The following is a 19492-nucleotide window of genomic DNA, read 5'->3' on the forward strand; positions in this document are numbered from 1 at the left end:
ACCAATGCCAATGTCATAACCTAGTATGACTGGTTCTATCTTTTAATAAACTTTAACGTTCAGACTAACTTTTCTATTCTTTGCTGCCCTTCAGCTGATCTCTTGCTTCATCCTTTCTGTCCCACAGAAAGGCTGCGGCTATCACCTGGATCTGATGGTGGTGGCGGTCATGCTGGGGGTGTGCTCCATCATGGGGCTGCCGTGGTTCGTGGCCGCCACCGTCCTGTCCATCTCCCACGTCAACAGCCTAAAGGTGGAGTCCGGCTGCTCCGCCCCGGGGGAGCAGCCCAAGTTTCTGGGCATCCGGGAGCAGCGGGTCACTGGCTTCATGATCTTTGTCCTCATGGGCTGTTCCGTCTTCATGACGTCCGTGTTGAAGGTAGGCGGGGTCAGCTGTTCCTGGTGCGTTTTAACCTTCTATCCGCCATCTTGACTGATTGTTTCTGTCCTCGTGTTTCCTTTTCTTCCCAGTTTATCCCCATGCCAGTTCTATATGGAGTCTTTCTCTACATGGGGGTCTCCTCCCTCAAAGGAATTCAGGTAAGACCTCCATCCACTAGTTTCTCAGAAAGTTCTGAACTTTTAGCTTGGACCTTCTGACCTGCTGAAGTTTTGTATGATGTTTTTCCTGAAACTTCCAGCTGTTTTTGGTTTTTGTCTCCACAGTTCTTTGACAGATTGAAACTGTTCGGCATGCCTGCGAAGCACCAGCCGGACCTGATCTACCTGCGCTACGTCCCTCTCTGGAAGGTACACATCTTCACGCTGATCCAGCTCACGTGTTTGGTGCTGCTCTGGGTGATCAAGGCCTCCGCAGCTGCCGTCGTCTTCCCCATGATGGTGCGTCCTTCGCCCTCATCCTGCCGTCACACCCACACACTACAGAAAGCGGCGTCGATGGGACTTAGAGCCCTTGTCTTTTTTTTTGTGGGCGTTCCCCAGGTTCTGGCGCTGGTTTTCATCCGAAAGCTTCTAGACTTTTTCTTCACGAATAGAGAGTTGAGCTGGCTGGACGACCTGATGCCGGAGAGCAAGAAGAAGACGGAAGACGACAAGAAGAAGAAAGCCCGGGAGAAGCTGGTACAGCTCTGGTTTATAGATTCCATTGAAATAAACTTTTTTTACTCCACGGTGGCAGGTTTTTAGCAGATTTTTGTCCTAACTTTATGATTTATTGAATAATATCCTAAATTAAAAGCCAACACGATGCTATAAAAAAAGTACAGAACATGAAGCATAAACAGGCTGTTTATGCTTTCATTTATGAAGGAGGAAGAGTCCAGACTGCAGGAGGAAGAGCAGGCGGCACTGAATGTCAGCTTTGAAGCCTCTAACCGACTCAAGATCCCAGTGACCTCCATGACCGGGAGGTGAGCACAAAACTCCTCCCAACATCCCTAAAAAAGCCCATTTTGTTTCAATAATACATTTTTTCGGTTTTGATTAGGGTTCACAACCTTTTTTTTAAATTTGCACGTACCATAAAGTACCATTCACTTATAGTGAACGACCGCCCCCCCAAAAATGATGACATCACAGCGAGAGAAACCATTAAATAAAAATTAAAAAATCAACGGGGCTGAAATCTGTTATGGGGCTCAAAAAGTGTTTTCAAAATCTACTAACGAAACGTTTCAGAGGTAGTTTTTTTATTATTATGGGATGTCCACAGATCCTACGTTTTTTTTCACAGTTTTACACAAAATAAATGTTGTTCAAGCGATCGTCACAATTTTTTTTACTAGGTTAAGTCTTCAACCACAACCGAAGTTTTGTTGACCTTTGACCTCACAAAGAAGCCGCCATTTTGAATTTTCCAAGAAAGAAAAAAAATCTCCTTTGGTACCTTCTACAAATTTCAACTCCTCCCTCTTGGGATTTCAGTCGATCCCCTCCCAACTCCCTGAGCATCATTTTGAAAGCTCAGGGAGAAAAAAAATGTTGGTTTAAAAGTTTTTCAATTTTTTTACGGTGTTAGCGTGGCCAGCTCGTAAAAGTGGCGTTCCCCTGTTACTCACGCATTTTTTACTGGAATATTGTGAACACTTAAAACATGAATTTTTGGCTCTGGCTGAACAAAACAATATGACCATATTAGGAGTGTAGGCGCAGTTCAGAAAAAAACTCTGTTGCTATGGAAACTCAACAATTTACTGTTGCTGATTCTTCTAAAAATGACACAATCATGTTCGTCACCCGCAGACAACCAAAAAGTCAATTGGTTGCTATGGAGATAGACCAACAGATTTGTCTGACCAGGCTGGCAAAGGGGCGTAGCAGCCGCTCAGCCAGTGAGGGCGGGTCTAAAGGGGGCAGCGGGGGCTTGTAACGCCTGCGGGGCATAAAACACCACCTTTAGCTTTAAATAACGTTTGTGATTGGTCTGATATGTCCCCAGATAAATAAAAAACTAAGTGTATGATGAATGAATGAAAGAAAGTCCAATAAATGAGTAGATTTTTTACTTGATGCATTATCTGTACACCTGGAAACGTGGATTTAGACGGCTCTGTGTCATCATGTTCGTCCTGAACAGATCCTACAGAATAGGAATAGTGACCCAAAGCCTCCCAGTGGAAGACCAGGTAGCAGGACGGATGGAAGACCTGCACACCCCCCCTGCATGCCTCAAACCTAACACCAGATTCTGCGTGTGAGGTGTTAGCAGTTAGCTTCTAATGCTGCGCTGGTGTTAGCTTGTGGAGCAGTCCTGCACGGACCCCCCCCTTCCTGCTAACGGGATGTTTGCCTGCCTGGAGAGTCTTTGAATTTTGGTGTGCAGTTCTGATTCTGATATTTAACATCGGCTGAAATGAATGCGGTTCCCTTGTTTCCCAGTGATCTTCAGATTATGCCGCCATTTTTAGCCAACGTTTTAAAAAATCTGTGGGATTTTCTAGGACATAGTTTCTGCAGAGCGGCAGGAGTTCAGTGTGGGGAAACCCCGCCCCCCCTTTGCAGAGCAGTTTTTACACTGGATGCCCATCCTGACACAGGGAGACTCAAATAGGCTCTTGCCCAACGACCCACACTGCACGCCATGGGAATCAAATCCTACACCCAGCCAACTGAGTAAATCATTACTAAAAAATGTAAACAATTCCAATCTGGGGCCCCTTTCCCACAACAGTAGTTATTTCCTGTCGTTGGTGGGTAATTGCCCCCTAAACACACATACTTCTGGACTTGAGTGAGGGAGTCAGGCTGAAACGATCATTGTTAAAGACCCTAAAGGTTATCTCTGACCCCGTATTTTCACCAGTCCGTCTGCGGCGCATCTCCATTGCATTGCATGAGGAGTACCTTACAGCGTCTCCTTTGCATCTCCAGTTCGTCCCCCCTCCCCAGAGGAGTGGTTTGTCCCGTCACCTGCGTGTTGAGTAGTTCGTCCCGCCCTCCTCGCTCATCCAACACTTGATCAATCAAACCCTCTCCTTCATCACTGAGTCTCCATAAAATAAATGTTTTGTGTCTTTTACGATGTTGTGTTTTTTAACCTCCACGGTTGAACTTTGGCCGTCCATGGCGGCGTTATCCACTGTGTTAGCATGCGTCTTCGCGTGATCACGTCACAGTAAATAAAGAACTCCGTAAATAACCCTGTATGGAGTTTTATTTTGAAAGTACGATGGAAGCAATCTGAATGCTAAAAACTTGGACCAGCATTTTCCAGGTGGCTCTGAGCGAAGCCTCTCTGTGAGGTTTGTTTCTAAAAACACCAAAAAGAAAAGAAATCTTGCACGAAGGTCCTTTTGTTGTCACCAATCGCTGCTGTGTTGTGAAAATGATGCATTTCCACCTTAAAGCTGAGCCGCCTTAATGATTCCCCCTCCTTCCTTCCTTCCCCACACAGCCAGGAGAAGGTGGCCTGTGTTAGAGTGGACATCAGCCCGGACGCCCACGGAGAGAGCTCCGCCTCCGAGACTTTCCTGTGATTTGGGAGAAGGACTGAGAACTCCAAAGAGGGGGGGGGGCGCTGCATGTTTGTGGAGCTCCTGAGGGCGTCTTTGAAGACACCCTCTGCCCTCGTGGCCAACGTCGGGTCTCCATCCAGTCAAAGAATTCTGCTGTCGGAAGACCGCGGGGGGGGGGTCGTTGACATGACCTTCCTCATACCAGTACTTCTGTGGGTTTTTATGATGTCGTCTTCACTCATCTGTCCTCAGCACTTCCTCTTCGTGGTCGGGAGCCGCGCCGGCGGCAAACCTAACAGTTGAAATATTTCGGCACTTTGGTGTCGGGGACTTCATTCCCGAGCTGCTGATGAAGCACAAAAGCCCTCACAGGTACATCCAGACGCACCTCACAGCCCCCCAGGGAACACTCAGTGTTGCTGCTCATGCACCCCCCCCTCCTAGTTTATGCACTGTTGTGTTTACTTATTTCCTACTCTGAAGGCCATACCGATTCTGTACTGTACAGGAAGCACTTTTCTATTGGACAAAAGCCCGAATCGGATATTTTAGAGCTGTTAAACGCGACTCAGGAGTCCTTCACGATTTCTGCCACGCCGTGTTGTGTTCGTGGCCCGGCAGAGAAATCCCTGCGTTCGTTTCACGTGTAGTCCGGTGTCCGAGGAGCCAGAACGCCCACGGCGCCGCTTAGTCGCAGTCGTTTCTGAACCGTCTGTTCTTGTGAAGGTCTCCGTGTGTGTGTGTGGTGCAAAGTTATTTAGTGTCGCAAAAGATTTCATGTTGAACGTTTCTATTGTGTCTGGAGCTATAATCTACAGATGCATCTTTATTTTTCTTAAGTGCTGTCCTGTTCTAGCAATAAAAGATTCCAGTTTTTGCTGAACTGGCGGGAGGAAAAAAATGGTGAAAAAGTTGTATTTCGTCGCCTTTGTCCGTGTGCAGAGGCTCCACCCACAATAGCGTTACTTCGTGCCTTTGTAAAGCTCTTCGTGTTCAGGTGTCGTACTGTTGCTGAACGGGTGACTGCAAAGGCGCCACAGAAGGGGCCGTCCAGCACGCCGCTCGCCGTCTGCATGAACCTGGTAAATCAGCCAATCAGATGTACTCTTCCATTTCAAACGTGAACCTGCTTCTGCGTGCCGTCACATCCATGCTGTTAGGTTACACTTCTGTGTGTGTCGGTTTATTGTGCTGTCTGTGTCAAAAATACACAAATGTTTATATTTATTATAATATCTATGGAAACAAAACAAATACTAGTAATTTCACTCTTGGCAACGACCAAACATAAAGATCAAAAGAAGCGTACATTTTCTGAACAGCATATAGTTTGTTGAATACTAAAGATTCTATTTTCACAGCATCAGTGACATGTATTCATGTGAAAAATGTTACCTGCAATAAACCAGTGACGCGCTCGCCATCCTGAGGGTTTGATGACGTCTCTGTCCAAACGGATTGTTGCAAAGCAATAAAGATGAGTACGTTGTCCTGCCTCTCTGTGCTTTTGTGACCCGTGGAGGATGCGGACCAGCCGGTTTCAAGGACGTCGTGGGAAATTCACAACAAGGTTGTCATTACAGAGAAAACCTGCAGAAGTCTTTCACAAAGTGACCACTAGAGGGAGCCAAATTTCTCACTTTTGGCTGATCCAAAGTGAAAACTGTTGAATTACCTGGAGATTAAGTACCTATAGCATGTTTATTATACATTTAAAAATAAATTATTAGTTATAAGTTATTGTGGATGGAATCCAAATATTTTTTCATTTTCTTCTGTACACAAACAACACAAATTCATCGGATTCCCTTCTTTTACTTTAAGATCACTTAATTCCAGTGGTTTTTAAGAACTGGTGATTGATTTTGAAACAAGATGCTTAAAAGTGTTTCTTTCACAATAAGGTCAAAGGTGGCAGCATTCACACTTTCCTGCAGGTAAATGCTGAGTCAGAGGTTTGATTCTCCATGCTTCCTTTCTTTTCAGACGGTCTTACCCTAAAATAAACCGTAACAGCGTTGGGGAAACAGGATTACAGTGACTTTTATTGTGTAGAGCTTTTTCCTGTCAGCTTTATGCCGTTTCCTGACTAGCAGTATACAGATGCGTCCTCACGGCAGCACTTTTCTAACCCAAAATGTCTCCCAATGACTCCTTTTGGTTTCTATGTAGGACATTTGGGGTTTTTTCATGGCAAAAGTAACCCTTGTGCTATCCTAGGCACTTTAACATTGGGTCATCTAGACCCACTAGACAGGGCTCTGAACCTTTTTTCTTCAATGATTTGTGATCTTCACTGGTGTCCATGGATTACATGAAATCTTTCCACCTTTATCCACCTTTGTCATGGTAGGGAAAACACGTCAAAGTAAGGAGGGGGGGGGGGGGGGGGGGGGGGGTCATCTAAGATAGCACCAGAGGTGAAGGGGCTCTGGGAATTTCAGTTTTTAGTGGATTAAAACATTTTTGTACTTTTTTTCTCTCTGGAAGTCAGGATATGTGGACCGTTTGATCCATCCGTCCATCCAAACCTGCTGAATCCTCTTTGGGGGTCACAAGGTTGCTGGAGCCTATCCCGGCTACAGTTGGGCAAAGGCGGGCCACAACCTAACAAGACCTTTTGATGCATCAGGTTTAAATATTTGTGAAGCAGTCTTTCAAAGCAGCACTTTATTGTGACTTTTTGATTTTTAGAACCAGCTAGAAAAGTATGGATTATTCAATTCTTTCTGATTATTCTAACTAGTAATTAAGAAAAAGTCTAAAACTTAGTGAACCTGAACATGGCTTTGGAAGAACTTTTTTGCCGGGATTTATTAAATTTGTTAAAAGGACCCGGTTTGTAAAAGTCACAATAAAAGTTTGTTTTTCCACTTCTCGGAATCCCACCACAGTAAAAGCTCCCATTCCAAACGATGCAAGAATTTTAATTTTTTCCCTGGAACAAATCGTTAAAATTTATTTAGATCAGTACAGACTGTATTCATCCACATTGGAATCTTTGATGGCTTTTAATAAACGAAAAGTCAGACAAAAATGTAATTTATTGCTGACTTCAAAACTTCTAAGGTGTTAAAAAAGTTTTTTTTGTTGTTTTTAAGGTAAAAACAAAACAAAAATAAATAAAAGTTTTTAAATACCTGGCTAAAGAAAAAGGGGAAAATGTAATTAAAAAGAATGCAGCTACAGCTCATGTTTCCAAAAGAGTGCAGAAAGGTCCAAACTCAAGAAAACAGACTGGGGGAAGTTTTCATGACATGAATATAATATTGAGTCGTCATAACAGCCGTCATTTTCCTCAATCAGGAGCTCCCACGTTTGTTTAACAACAAATGTCTCCAAATTAATTCGTACTTTTGGGAGAAACCAAAAAGAAAACAGGAAGTGCTCCTACAAAATAAAGTTCAGATCAGTTTGTAAAACTAACGGGGCGAACTATCTGCCGTCAGTTTCCAGTAAATGCTACGTTATTTTCAATATACAAGGAAATGTGGAAATGCCTGATATATTCAGTCAATAAAGAAATGACACTTGAGCAGACTTCTGTGAACAAACATGGCTGCAAAAACAGGCCGGAAGGAGGATTAGTTAGAAGTTTCCCGGCGGTTTGTCTGCAGAGCATCACTGGCCGTCTCTGTACAACACGTTTGTCTTCCGGCAGACAAACGCAGAAACGCAAATCCACATTTGGATGAATCTGTTGTTCAGTCCACGGAGCAGACAGAAGGTTATGCCCCGCCCCCTCGCGGCCGTACGGGATCCGGAGCGTGCAGCCTCTCAGTTGGCGGCGTTTTGTGGCCCCTCTGGGATGAGCGACATGAAGAAGGTTATGATGAACGACCAGGTGGAAGACAGGAATCCCGCCTGAGGAGCGCTGTTGGGGTCTTCTGCTCCTTCCTCTCCGCTCTCGCCGCCGCCGCTGTCGTCGTCATCGTCAGAGTTCTCGTCGTTCGCCACTTCCTGCACAGGTAAGCAAAGGTTCAGGTTTTCTTTTCAGTCATGGAATAAATCATTGACTAGATTACAGGAAAACATGAACTCTTCACACTTTTCCTCCTCCAGGTTTTTGGTTTTCTTCAAAGCAAAATTTAGGAAATTCACCTTTTTAGAGAAAATCTGTAGTTTGTTTAGTTTCGTTTCAGGTAAAGAAGGCGCTACCATTTCCTGTAAGTCGTGGTTTTGCACGTCTCCGTCCAGGTCGTCCTGATGGGCTCGGTCTCCAGGAAGCTGCAGCTCGTTGTCCAGGTTAAACGGGAACCAGCCGGCCTGATGTCTGCAGGCGGAAAACAAACCAAAAAAGTTCTGCATCTAAACTGTTTCTGCTTTTTTATTGTTCCATTATAAAGCTGAACAATGTGCAGCTTTTTAGAATAAAATGAAATGATATGCAAACTCATGGAACTGCTTTTTAATTAAGACATTTAGAATTAAAAAAACAAATAATGAACTAAACTCAACATAAACGTTAAAAAAATACTCTGTTATTTGTATTTTAACAAACCGTTTTAAGTGCTCTTAGGTCATTTCTAGAATTTTCTAATGTATTGTTCATGGCGTCTAAACTGGCGTTTCAAAATAAAAGAAGCCATGATCAAAAGAAAATTCTTATACGATCTGATCCTTCCACATCCGCAAATAAACACAAGATGACAAGAAATATAAATAACTAAGAAGCTTGAACAACAGTTAAGAAGGCTAGAGAAACAACAACACTCAGATAGAAGTAATGAGTTGACGAAAAGTATAAAAGAGGTTAAAGAACAGCTGTCCAGTATATTAGAACAAGAGACCCAGAAAAAATTAAGATTCACAAAACAAATTTTTTATGAATCAGGCCCAAAAGCAACAAAGATTCTGGCAAGGCGCTTAAGGTCACTGCAAAAGAGGAACTTGATTCATAAAATCAGAGATCCTGCCACCAACAATATAAATTATGAACCAGAAATAATTCAACAAATATTCCTAAATTATTATAAAACTCTATATGCCAGTGAGCCAGTCAATGAAGGAGAAGTTAAAGACTTTTTGGCTAATTTAGATCTGCCTTCTATCGGATCCACTCAAAATAAGATTTTAACCTCCCCAATTACAAAAACTGAACTGGATAAAGCCATTAGGAGACTGAAAAATAACAAAAGCCCAGGAAGCGACGGCTACCCAAATGAGTGGTATAAAGTCTTTAAAGAAGGTCTAGCTCCTCTTTTACTAGATTCGTTCAACTGGACACTTAAAAATGCCAGGATTCCACCATCTTGGAAAGAGGCAGTTATCTCTGTACTACTAAAAGAAGGGAAAAATAAGGAATATTGTGAGTCCTATCGACCAATCTCAATTTTAAACGTTGATTATAAATTATTCACATCAATAATAACAAGACGACTGGAAACTTTTCTCCCTGATCTGATAGATGAGGACCAGACAGGTTTTATAAAAGGACGACAGACACAGGACAACATAAGACGCTCACTGCACGTCATAAACGAAGTTAACAAAGTCAACACTCCTGCAGTCTTAATAAGTTTAGACGCTGAGAAGGCCTTTGATAGAGTCAGCTGGTGCTTCCTAGTCGCTGTCCTGAGGAGAATGGGCTTTAGCCCCCTCTTCATTAAATGTATACAAGCATTATACCATAAGTCGACAGCCAGAATTAAAATAAATGGAAACTTGACAGAGAACTTTGAGCTGTCCAGAGGAACACGACAAGGATGCTGTCTGAGCCCTGCTCTTTTTGCTCTGTTCATTGAGCCTCTAGCCCAGTATATCAGACAGTGTGACGAATTAAAAGGGGTGACGATAGGAAAGGAAGAACAAAAAATAGGGCTATTTGCAGATGATATTATTATTTATCTACAGAACCCAGACCTAGCATTCCCAAAACTCCTGACAATTCTGAAGGATTTTGGAAGGAAATCCGGATACAAATTGAATATCTCTAAAACGCAATTACTCTGCATAAATTATAAACCAGCAGATTCAATCAGACAAAGATATAAATTGAAATGGGATGCAGTAAATATAAAATACTTAGGAGTTTTTCTGACAGTAAAACTTGATAAACTTTATGAGATTAATTATAGTAGGATGAATAATGCAATACAAAAAGACTTAACAAAATGGACCAGTCTGTTCATGGACCTTAGCTCCAAAATAGAGGTTATAAAAATGAATGTGCTACCTAGATTGTTGTATCTTTTCTCATCATTGCCAGTGCAGATCCCAGAGGATCAATTTGTAAAATGGGACAAACAAGTGAGCAGATTTATTTGGGAAGGGAAAAAACCAAGAGTGAAACTGAAAACACTCCAAAAAGAAAGAGGAGGATTAGGCCTCCCTAGCTTTCGAGAATACTACTTAGCAGCCCAGTTAAGATACATAGTATGCTGGTGTACAACAGAATATTACTCCAAATGGAAACAAATCGAGCTGACCTATAGTAAATGTCCACCACAAGCAAGACTGGGTGAGAAAATACAAATAGAAATCACAGAACAAAACCCTATCATTGAAACGACATTAAAGATCTGGTGGAGCATGGTCAATAAATACGACATAGGTGGAGATTACAAACTACTTATCTGGCCCTCACAATCTCAAAAATACAGAACGGGACAGATGGACAACATTTTTAAGAAATGGAGTGACAGAGGAATGACGGCAGTGTGCATGTTAACAGACGGAAAACTGTTCAAGTCCTTTGAAATGCTCAAAGAGGAGTTTCAGCTGGATACGGCTGACCTATTTAGGTATTTTCAATTAAGGCACTTCTACAATACGGAGATTAAAAAATATCTTAGTCAAGATGGAAGCAAGTTAATAGAAATACTGATGGGGTCTTATAAGAAGTTACATTTAAGGGTCATTTCCAAACTGTACAAATGCTTGTTAAACTGTAATGGATATAACTCTCTGCATATGTGATCATTTAGTGATCGGTTCTGAAGACAAGAGAGAGATGGTTTTATCTAAACTAAAGAATTACAAAACTTCTCAGTGTGTGAGAAACCTGGGTGTCATTTTTGACTCTGAGTTGAATTTTATCCCACAAATTAAAAACATCACAAAAACAGGATTTTATCATCTAAAAAATATATCCAGAGTCCGCCCATTTCTCTCTCTTGCCAGTACAGAGGTGCTAATGCATGCTTCTATTCCAGCAGATTGGATTATTGTAATGCCCTGCTCTCTGGTCTTCCCAGAACAAGAATAGCAAATCTTCAACTGCTGCAAAATTCAGCAGCACGCGTTCTGACGAGGACCAGGGGGCGGGAACACATTACACCGATTTTAAGATCGCTGCATTGGCTCCCTGTGCAATTCAGGATTGATTTTAAAGTTCTTTTATTGGTTTACAAATGTTTTTATGGTCTCGGGCCTTCATATTTATCTGACATGATTTTAATGTATGAGCCCTCGCGGACCCTGAGGTCCTCTGATACAGGCCTTTTGGTTATCCCAAAAGTTAGAACTAAAACATACGGGGAGGCCTCATTCAGTTTTTACGGACCTCGCCTGTGGAACAGCCTCCCAGAGAGCCTCAGGGCTGCAGAGACTGTTCATGTTTTTAAAGGAAGGCTTAAGACCTACCTTTTTAATTTAGCTTTTAGTTGAATTTTAGGATTTTTAATTTTTTATTTATTTATTTATTTGTTTGTTTATTTATTTTTTATTAGTAGTATTATTTTTTCTAATTTATTATTATTATTATTTTTAAATATTTTAATTAATTTATTTTTCTTTTAACTAGTTTTATGTGTGTATGTAAATACATTTATCTATTTATTCTATTAATTTTTAAGACGCTCTTACTATTTCATATGCCTATTAGGGTTTATGTAATTATTTGTTTTTTGTCCATGTTTTATATATATTTTAATTTTATTCCTTCTACATTTTATTACACTCCAGTGTTTTCCTCTGAGGGATCCTCCACATCGGTGACTGACCCTTCTCAGTGAGCGGGGTCGCTGCAGTGGGATCTCCTGGGTCTGACTCTTTCGGATCTGGGGGGTTCTGTGGTAGTGTTCTCCGTGAACTTGGGATGGGGGGGTCGCTGGTGTGGACATGTCCCCAAACTATCGTTTTCCCACCTCAGGACAAAGCCAGGTCTCTACATTCTATCATTCTATCACTTTTTTATTTATTTATTTATTTATTTATTTATTTATTTATTTATTGATGTGTGTGTGTGTGTGTGGGTGTGTGTGTGTTTTTGCGGGGGGGGGGGGGGGGGGGGGGGTATTGTCGCACGGTTTGTCTTGTCATGTCATCTTGTTTTTAAATTTTATTGTATTTTATGCACAGCACTTTGAGTGACATCTGTTGTCGAAAAAGTGCTATATAAATAAAGGTTGATTTGATTTGGTTTGATATAAAACAAAAGTGGGAATCAGAATTACAAATTTTACTGTCAGAAGATGAATGGCATTCAATCTGTGGACTGCAGCAGAGCTCCACATGTTCTAGAAAATGGAGAGAATTTGGATGGAAAAACTTGACAAGGTTTTTTATTAGTCCTCACATAAAGAGTAAACAACTGGGAACCTCACAACAATGTTGGAGGCTATGTGGGGACTTCAACGTTAACCATTCACACATCTTTTGGTCATGTGGAATTATTTCTCCTTTCTGGAAAATTATGGTTAAAACCTTTCAGGATATCCTAGGATGTGAGATAGTTATGGACCCTAAGACATTGTACTTTGGCCTATCGATGGACGTTATTCGTCCAGAAGACAAATACCTGTTCAAGGTGATGATATTAGCCTGTAAAAAGGCAATAACAAGAAATTGGCTGAGAAGTGAAGCACCGACACTGCAGCAATGGAGAGACATTATGGAGGAAATTTTCTCCATGGAGAAGATTACGTATTACTTAAGGCTAGATGCACATAAACTCGAAGATTGATGGAAAAAATGGACACAATATTCAGCTCCCTCGGTCCGGTCTTGAAACAATGTCTTAGTTGCGCCCCGCTACTAACGTCTGTTTTTGTCCCCCCCACCCTTTTTGGTTTTTTTTTTTCTTCTTTCCCCTCCCTCTCCTTCTGTTCCCATTGCTTTTGTTCTGACAAGAAAAACTGTATTCTGTGTTAAGAAAATTATCTCAAAAAAATAAAGTTAAAAAAAACAAAAACAAATAATGAACTAAACTCAACATAAACGTTAAAAAAATACTGTTATTTGTATTTTAACAAACCGTTTTAAGTGCTCTTAGGTCATTTCTAGAATTTTCTAATGTATTGTTCATGGCGTCTAAACTGGCGTTTCAAAATAAAAGAAGCCATGATCAAAAGGAAATTCTTATACGATCTGATCCTTCCACATCCGCAAATAAACACAAGATGACAAGAAATATAAATAACTAAGAAGAAATTAAAACCACGAGCATGCGCCATCCACTCTCACCACCCCCTGAGCGGCTGCTACTCCCCCCTCGTCAGTTTCATAGCGGAACAAAACTTGGTTTCCAAAATAGCGACTTTTATTTGGGTTTCATCTCCATAGCAACCATTTAATTTTTTGGTTTCCTGGAGGTGACGAACAGGTCGTTATCATTTTCTAAAGAATCAGCATTTATAGATTTCCTTAGCAACTGAAGTTTTTGTTAATCACGCCCACTATTCTAATGTTCACATCATATGTCATGCTTCATTCATCTTGAGCCAGCGATTCATAGATGAGATTTTCACAATATTCTGGTAAAAAAAAAATATGCAAGCGACAGGGGAGCGCCACTTATGTGAGCTCGCCACGCTAACATTGTTCAAAATCTACAAACCTGGACGTTCGGAGGCGATAGATTGAGATTTGTAGAAGTGAAAATTTGTAGAGGGTACTAAAGGTTTTTTTATTATTCATTTAAGATGGCGGCTTCTTCATTAGGTCAAAGGTCGACGAAACGTCAGCAGTGGTGGTAGACTTAACGGTAACCTTTTGCTGTGTGAAGGAACTTTTGTAAAAACTTTTTTGGGCAAAAATGTTAAAAATTTCTAACATTTTGCCAACAGGATGTCCACCAAGCTGTAGGTCTTGTGGCCATCCCATAATCATTTCAAAGGTTTCCGACACGTGTTTTGGCTTCATTAGTGGATTTTGAAAAATATACACTTTTTTGAGCCTCAAGAGATTTTGGCCTCATTCATTTTTTTTTTGATGGTTTCTCCCGCTGTGATGTCATCCATGTCCAACATTCATGGTCACGGGGAACAGGCTGCGTGCTAATTTTGTGTTTGTGGCGGGGATGACATTTTTTGCTCAGAGGCGCAGAAAGAATCATTGTAGCGTGACGTTTCTCTAAAACGTTCAACTGTAAACACAGACGGTGAAAGGCAGAACCAACTCACAGGTAGAGCACCAGCATGGCCATCGTCACCATGACGAAGCGGCTGAAGGAGGAGTAGAAGTAGACGATGCTGAGTAAGACGGCGGCGCGCGAGAACGTATACACCCAGTCCAGCCAGTCCCTGTTGAGCTCCTCCTCATTCAGGATCTCCCCGCCCTGCGCGTTCATCTGGACCTCCGGGTTGCCGCGGTGACCCACTTGTGGCCGTCGGCTCAGAGGGTCGGGGTGGTGAGGCGGGGCGGAGGACTGCTCTGTCCTGGCGGCGGCGGCGGCGGCGGCCAGTAAGTGGCTGTGGTGAACACCGAGAACGCTGGTTCGGACTCTGCTTTTATTTTGAAAATCGTCCTGAAAGCTGGATGAAACGACCTTACTAGTGCATGTAGTACTGCCGGGCGTACAGCTGCTGCCACCACACCAGGCTCATGGGGCTGTAGTAGTAGTTTGTGGAAAGTGCTGGCGGCGAAGGACGACTCCAACTGGAAAACACGGCGCAGCTTTAAAATGACGACCAAGTGACCCAACAGGACGACAACTACCTTCAGTTCCTGGATATGAAGAATGTCTTCAAATATACATTTTTATTTGTCCCATTTTACTTTTCCAATTTGATTTTTCATTCACTTTAACTTCAAAGGCTGAATCCGAACTGTTCCCCTACATTTGGCCGTCCAAACGGAGAGTTTTAGAGAAATAGAGTCTTCTAATGCCCCGACCAATGGAGGGAGGGGGAGAAGCCAGACGTTTAGGGGGAGAATTTGGATTCACCAAACGTGTTTGAAAGAAACGGCAGTAAAAACACCGGCACAGAATTTCTCCTTCTAAAATCTTGATGTTCAGATGATTCAAAGCGGTTTTCTCCTAATGATCCACTGAAGAACATTTGAACTTTAACTCTGTGTAGAACAGAGTCCTGAAGTCACATGATCTGTGTGGCGTCGACGTGTCTTTATCCAGGCGTTACCTCTGCATAAACATCTGGTGGTAAGGAAAGGCTTCCGCTCCCTGCCTGAAGCCGCCGCCGCTGCCACTGTTCTCTGCTGCAGACGCATGGCTGCTGTGACCCCCGGCGTTCTGAGGAACCTGGGACTGAAAAACACAAAGTCTTTGGGTGAACCTCTGGGATGGGAGCGGTGATGAAAGGAAGTACGGCGATGATGACACGACCTGAAAGGCGAAGGCGGCTTTTCACCGACTCACCGCGGGAGCGACGGCGCTCTCCTGGGGCTTATTACTGCGACTGCGGACCGGCTTCGGGGAGCTGGGAGGCGTTCGGGAGGCGCACACCAGATGGAGCATGTGGTACTCGTCCTGCTGTGAGAGGCGACTCGTTATCTCCCAGAATGCATCAGGGTTTCACACTTCAAACCAATTCTACAGCAGTGTACTTTTAATGACAGTTTCACAAGAATTTCCTGCACTGATCAACACCAGATTCTGATCATGTGACTTTATTTTTGATGATGTCATGAGTCACACTGAAAGCAATAAAATATAAATTTCCGTATATCTATAGCGGCAAAGCAAAAGCTCAGTTTTCAATGTTCCTACATCAAACAGTATCAAAAAAGCCAAATGATGTCAGAAAAGTTCATTCTTACAAAATGTTTGGTTTAATCCTTTTGTTTTAATCTTAAAGTCCCACTCTGGTGATCTTCTGATCTACTTTTAGTGATCTTTTAATTATAATTATACGAATTTTTAGCAAAAATCTTAAAACCTGGGTCATTTTCTAGGACAGATTCTGCTGAGCGGCAGAAGTTCATTAGCAGGAAATAAAGAAATACAATTTAAATATCAATGTTTTTCTCACATGTCCTCAATCATCAGAAAAATGAGACAAGAACGTGTTAAAAACACCAAAAATCACCATTTTCATTCTCCTGTTTAAGAGCATAAAACTTACTTTCCTCAGTACATCCTTTAAGGTGAAGTGATCCAGAAGGAGTTTCCCAGAATACACCAGTCTCTGGTCCTTTGAACTCTTAAAAACACAAACCAATATAAATAAATAGGTGCGAAATAGAGCAGTTTTAAGGAGAAATACACCTCTTTGAAACAAGGGCAACAGAGATTATTCTTGTTTGATATAAAATTGCCAGGAATGGCAGTTCGATGCTGAAATCTACATGGAAAAGTTGTGAATGGCTGCAAATCAAAGAGCAGCTACGTTGCGTAAGAGAGTAATCGTAGTAACCTCAATCTGGATAAGCCAGTCTTAATGGATTTAGCAACAAGAAGGTCAGAGCGTGTCCTAATTAGCTTTCATTCAGCGCCTCCTTCAAGACCCAACGTTTCCTTCTTCCAAACTGAGGCCGTCTGGAGTCAATTCAAATAAAACCGAAAGTCTACATCTTCACAAATAAAAGCTCGTAGAATAAAAGGAAACAACAGCTGATTAGCTGCACTTAGATGTATAAACTCTTTCATGGGTAAACTAGTTGCCTTCATTTTACTCTTTATTTTCCCAAGAGATTTAAAAAACAAAAAAAAAAATCAACAGCAGAAAGCGCCAAAGCTAAAGCAGAACTGAATGTTTCTGCACACAATCCTTACTATCATGTAGTCTGATTGTGTGCACTAATCTGGATTATCAAACAAATAACTTTTCAGATTATAATTTAACCATCAACAATTATAATAATTATAATAATAACAATAATAACCACAATTCCTCCCATTTTTGTTCCGCTTGTCGTCAGGATAACTAAATGTAAATTCTCTGATTTTCCCCTCCAGCTTTGATCCCTCTGTTGTCTGTAAACGGAAGCTGTCAATAAAGTTGTGTTGAATCCTCACAGGTTTGCTGGGGTAAACATCTGACAGGTGGGCTTTGAGCTTCTCCACGGTCCAGTTGGGATGACAGTTGATCTTCTGATCGTCATACTTCTGGTTGGGAGCCTTGATGACCAGAGTAACAGGACTGTCCATTACGCCCTGATTCATCATCATTCAAAACCATTTGTCTTCAGCTCATCTGCGGTTATCCCGGTTACAGGTTTCACCTCTAAAATTAGAAAGAAATGAGAGTATAAATAAACGAAGAGGTCGATGATCACATATCACTGAAGTTTGGTTGGTTAATATTCAGTATACACAACAGACTTCTTGTTTTTTGAGGTTTTTAGACCAAAATTACCCAGCTACTGATTTGAAATGATACATAAACAATCATATTGTTTCACATGGTTGTATAAACTGAAAATGTTTGACGTTAATAGTGGTTTTAGCTCAGAAAAGCTTTAACAATAAAACGAAGGTCTCTAATCTGTCCGGGTCTCTTCAACAACGCACTACTATGCTAACATTAGCCCTGTAGCTTTTATGCTAATACCGAGCAAACAAAAATCAATACCCAGCATGCTTTGCTACAATTAACAAAACGACTACAAACTTCGACGGCGTTAGTTCAAAACTCACTCACACGTTGTTTGTTTGGCTTGTTTATCTCCACTGACCGAGCTCGGAAGTCAGAGCCCAGCCTCGGGCTACTCTTCCTCGTGAGATACGGAGTGAAAATGGTCGTTCCGTTTGGAAATTATGTGATCGCCACCTACCGGCAGAAAGTATGTATTACAACTCGATACTGCAGCTCATGTGGCTTTGGAAAAATTGTCAAAGGCATATTGTGTTGTTGTGTTTGTGGGGCTTTCATTACACGATTTAGAAAATATATTCATATTTATGTTCCTCATCTGTAGAAAAACCAACCTGAAGATCTGGAGTTTTTCAAATGCATCTTTTTAATTTCAACTTTTACATAGCTCATTTAAATAAACTTATTTATTTATTTATTTATTTACTTTTTGGGCTTTGAAGTATTTCATGGCTTTTGTGCATCATCATTTGTACATTTTTACCCGTTCTACCTATTCATCTATTCTTAAATTCTTAGCAGCAGTGTTTCCTTCCATCACATGTTCAGATTTAGATGTTAGTCTGTGGTGTTTTATGATAAACCTATGGTAATGTAGACCAATGTATATTTTTTCAAGCACCTTGTGTTCTACATCATTGACGAAAGATGTTCTACAAATAAAGTGATTGATTGACTGACAATGGAAGGTATCCAACATGGCAAAGTATTGGACTAATAGAAAAAACACTCAAATAGACCTAATGTTTAAGGACAATAGTATCAAACCCTCAAGTGTAAAAAAATAAAAGATCCTACAAGATGGATAACCTTTGTTTTAAATGCAAACAAAAGAAAACTTCTGATGTAAACTGTAAAAAGATATTTTACTCTGATAAGCAAAACATTAAAATTAAAAACCTTTAAACAAAATATGACAATTTTAATCAATTAAAATCTTTTTTCTGCTCATTTTTCTCTTTTTTAGAGCTCGGTGGTTCAGTCCAAATAGTGACATCTGCTGGTACTGAGTTATAACGCATACAGCCTTGTTCCCTGTGGTGGATATTCCACGTGAAAAATAAGGATGATGTGGGTTCACTGCTTGCAGCATCCACATACAATCAGAGAAAAATAAATCCTAAAAAAAAAAGGTCTTTAGTAATAAGACCACCGTTTTGTCCATTTGAGCAAATCTGTGTTTTTGTTTCTAAAAACATCAGTAGAATTGTTAATTAAGACGAAACAAACTTTGCAGTAAAAGTTTGCATCTGAACGTTTTGCAGAGAAGCTAAATATAATTCAAGAATGAGTTGAATGTGACACATTAGACAATTTAATTTGGATCAAATTTAGTCTGAACAAATGTTAACTGCCTTCTGATTACCAACCCAGACGTTGGAGGACGGCACTGCCTTCATTTGAGGTTTTATGGTCTTGATTACGTGGAAAATAAGAGCACATCTTTTTATTTTATAGCCCTCTCATTTTAAAAACTGTTATGTTTTATAGTTTTAATCAAAATATCACTTCTGGACCTGGAATTCTGCCGTTTACTCTCATGTTCTCACAAATTACTTCAGACATTATGTGTCAAATTAGCTAGAAGAGGCTAAAAAGTTAAACGATTTAGTGTATATTTATTGAAATTAATGCCATTCTGAAAAAAAACAACTAAAACATTTTGCGTTTATGTCCTCCCAGCATGCATATGAATGGTTTTCAAACCTTTGCTACTCGTTCTTTACACAAGGACTTCCTGCACTAAAACCTGAGTGAGGTGAAGCTCTCCTCCTGTGACGTCCTTCCCGTTTGCTCGCCGTGTTGATGCTGCGAGAACGCCGCTCACTTTCAGAGGCTCTACCATGTCTGCAGGCACAACAA

At 41.2% G+C, this 19492-nt stretch overlaps 2 protein-coding genes across 10 annotated transcripts in view; one reads left to right on the forward strand and one right to left on the reverse strand.

Annotated features, from left to right (window-relative positions):
* LOC101171423 (sodium bicarbonate cotransporter 3) overlaps positions 1-5404 on the forward strand; it is a 61123-nt gene extending 55719 nt beyond the window's left edge. For 6 of the 7 annotated variants that reach the window (XM_020706983.2, XM_020706985.2, XM_011480743.3 and 3 more), the window contains 6 exons: positions 128-379; positions 472-540; positions 667-840; positions 943-1080; positions 1270-1370; positions 3854-5404. In XM_020706983.2, coding sequence (XP_020562642.1) covers positions 128-379; positions 472-540; positions 667-840; positions 943-1080; positions 1270-1370; positions 3854-3935 — 816 coding nt within the window. In that variant the 3' untranslated portion in view covers positions 3936-5404. Of the gene's footprint in view, positions 1-127; positions 380-471; positions 541-666; positions 841-942; positions 1081-1269; positions 1371-2536; positions 2586-3853 lie in introns of all 7 variants that reach the window. The other variant, XM_020706984.2, reaches the window with a different exon arrangement.
* A 1753-nt stretch (positions 5405-7157) lies between these two features.
* Positions 7158-17792, reverse strand: LOC101160822 (homocysteine-responsive endoplasmic reticulum-resident ubiquitin-like domain member 2 protein). Of its 3 annotated transcripts, none has more exons than XM_011480747.2 (9): positions 17678-17792; positions 17053-17260; positions 16160-16237; positions 15454-15567; positions 15218-15342; positions 14628-14732; positions 14258-14545; positions 8016-8187; positions 7158-7874 (listed from the first exon to the last, which is right to left on the reverse strand). In XM_011480747.2, the coding sequence occupies exons 2-9, from the start codon at positions 17203-17205 to the stop codon at positions 7692-7694; spliced, it is 1218 nt and encodes a 405-aa protein (XP_011479049.1). In that variant the 5' UTR covers positions 17206-17260; positions 17678-17792; the 3' UTR covers positions 7158-7691. The 3 variants fall into 3 exon arrangements, with proteins under 3 accessions (XP_011479049.1, XP_011479050.1, XP_011479051.1); XM_011480748.3 differs by having other exon boundaries at positions 17674-17772; XM_011480749.2 differs by having other exon boundaries at positions 7207-7874; positions 8073-8187.
* Positions 17793-19492: the final 1700 nt, after the last annotated feature.

This window comes from Oryzias latipes, chromosome 11, assembly GCF_002234675.1.
Source record: "Oryzias latipes chromosome 11, ASM223467v1".
Classification (NCBI taxonomy): domain Eukaryota; kingdom Metazoa; phylum Chordata; class Actinopteri; order Beloniformes; family Adrianichthyidae; genus Oryzias; species Oryzias latipes.

Bases quoted from the DNA above. Each gene is read 5' to 3' on its own strand.
- LOC101160822 (XM_011480747.2), bottom strand. From the start codon at position 17,205: ATGATGATGAATCAGGGCGTAATGGACAGTCCTGTTACTCTGGTCATC. The intron at 16,238-17,052 runs GTGAGGATTCAA...TGTGTTTTTAAG, and splicing joins ATGTTTACCCCAGCAAACCT to AGTTCAAAGGACCAGAGACT. The intron at 15,568-16,159 runs GTAAGTTTTATG...CGCCTCTCACAG, and splicing joins TAAAGGATGTACTGAGGAAA to CAGGACGAGTACCACATGCT.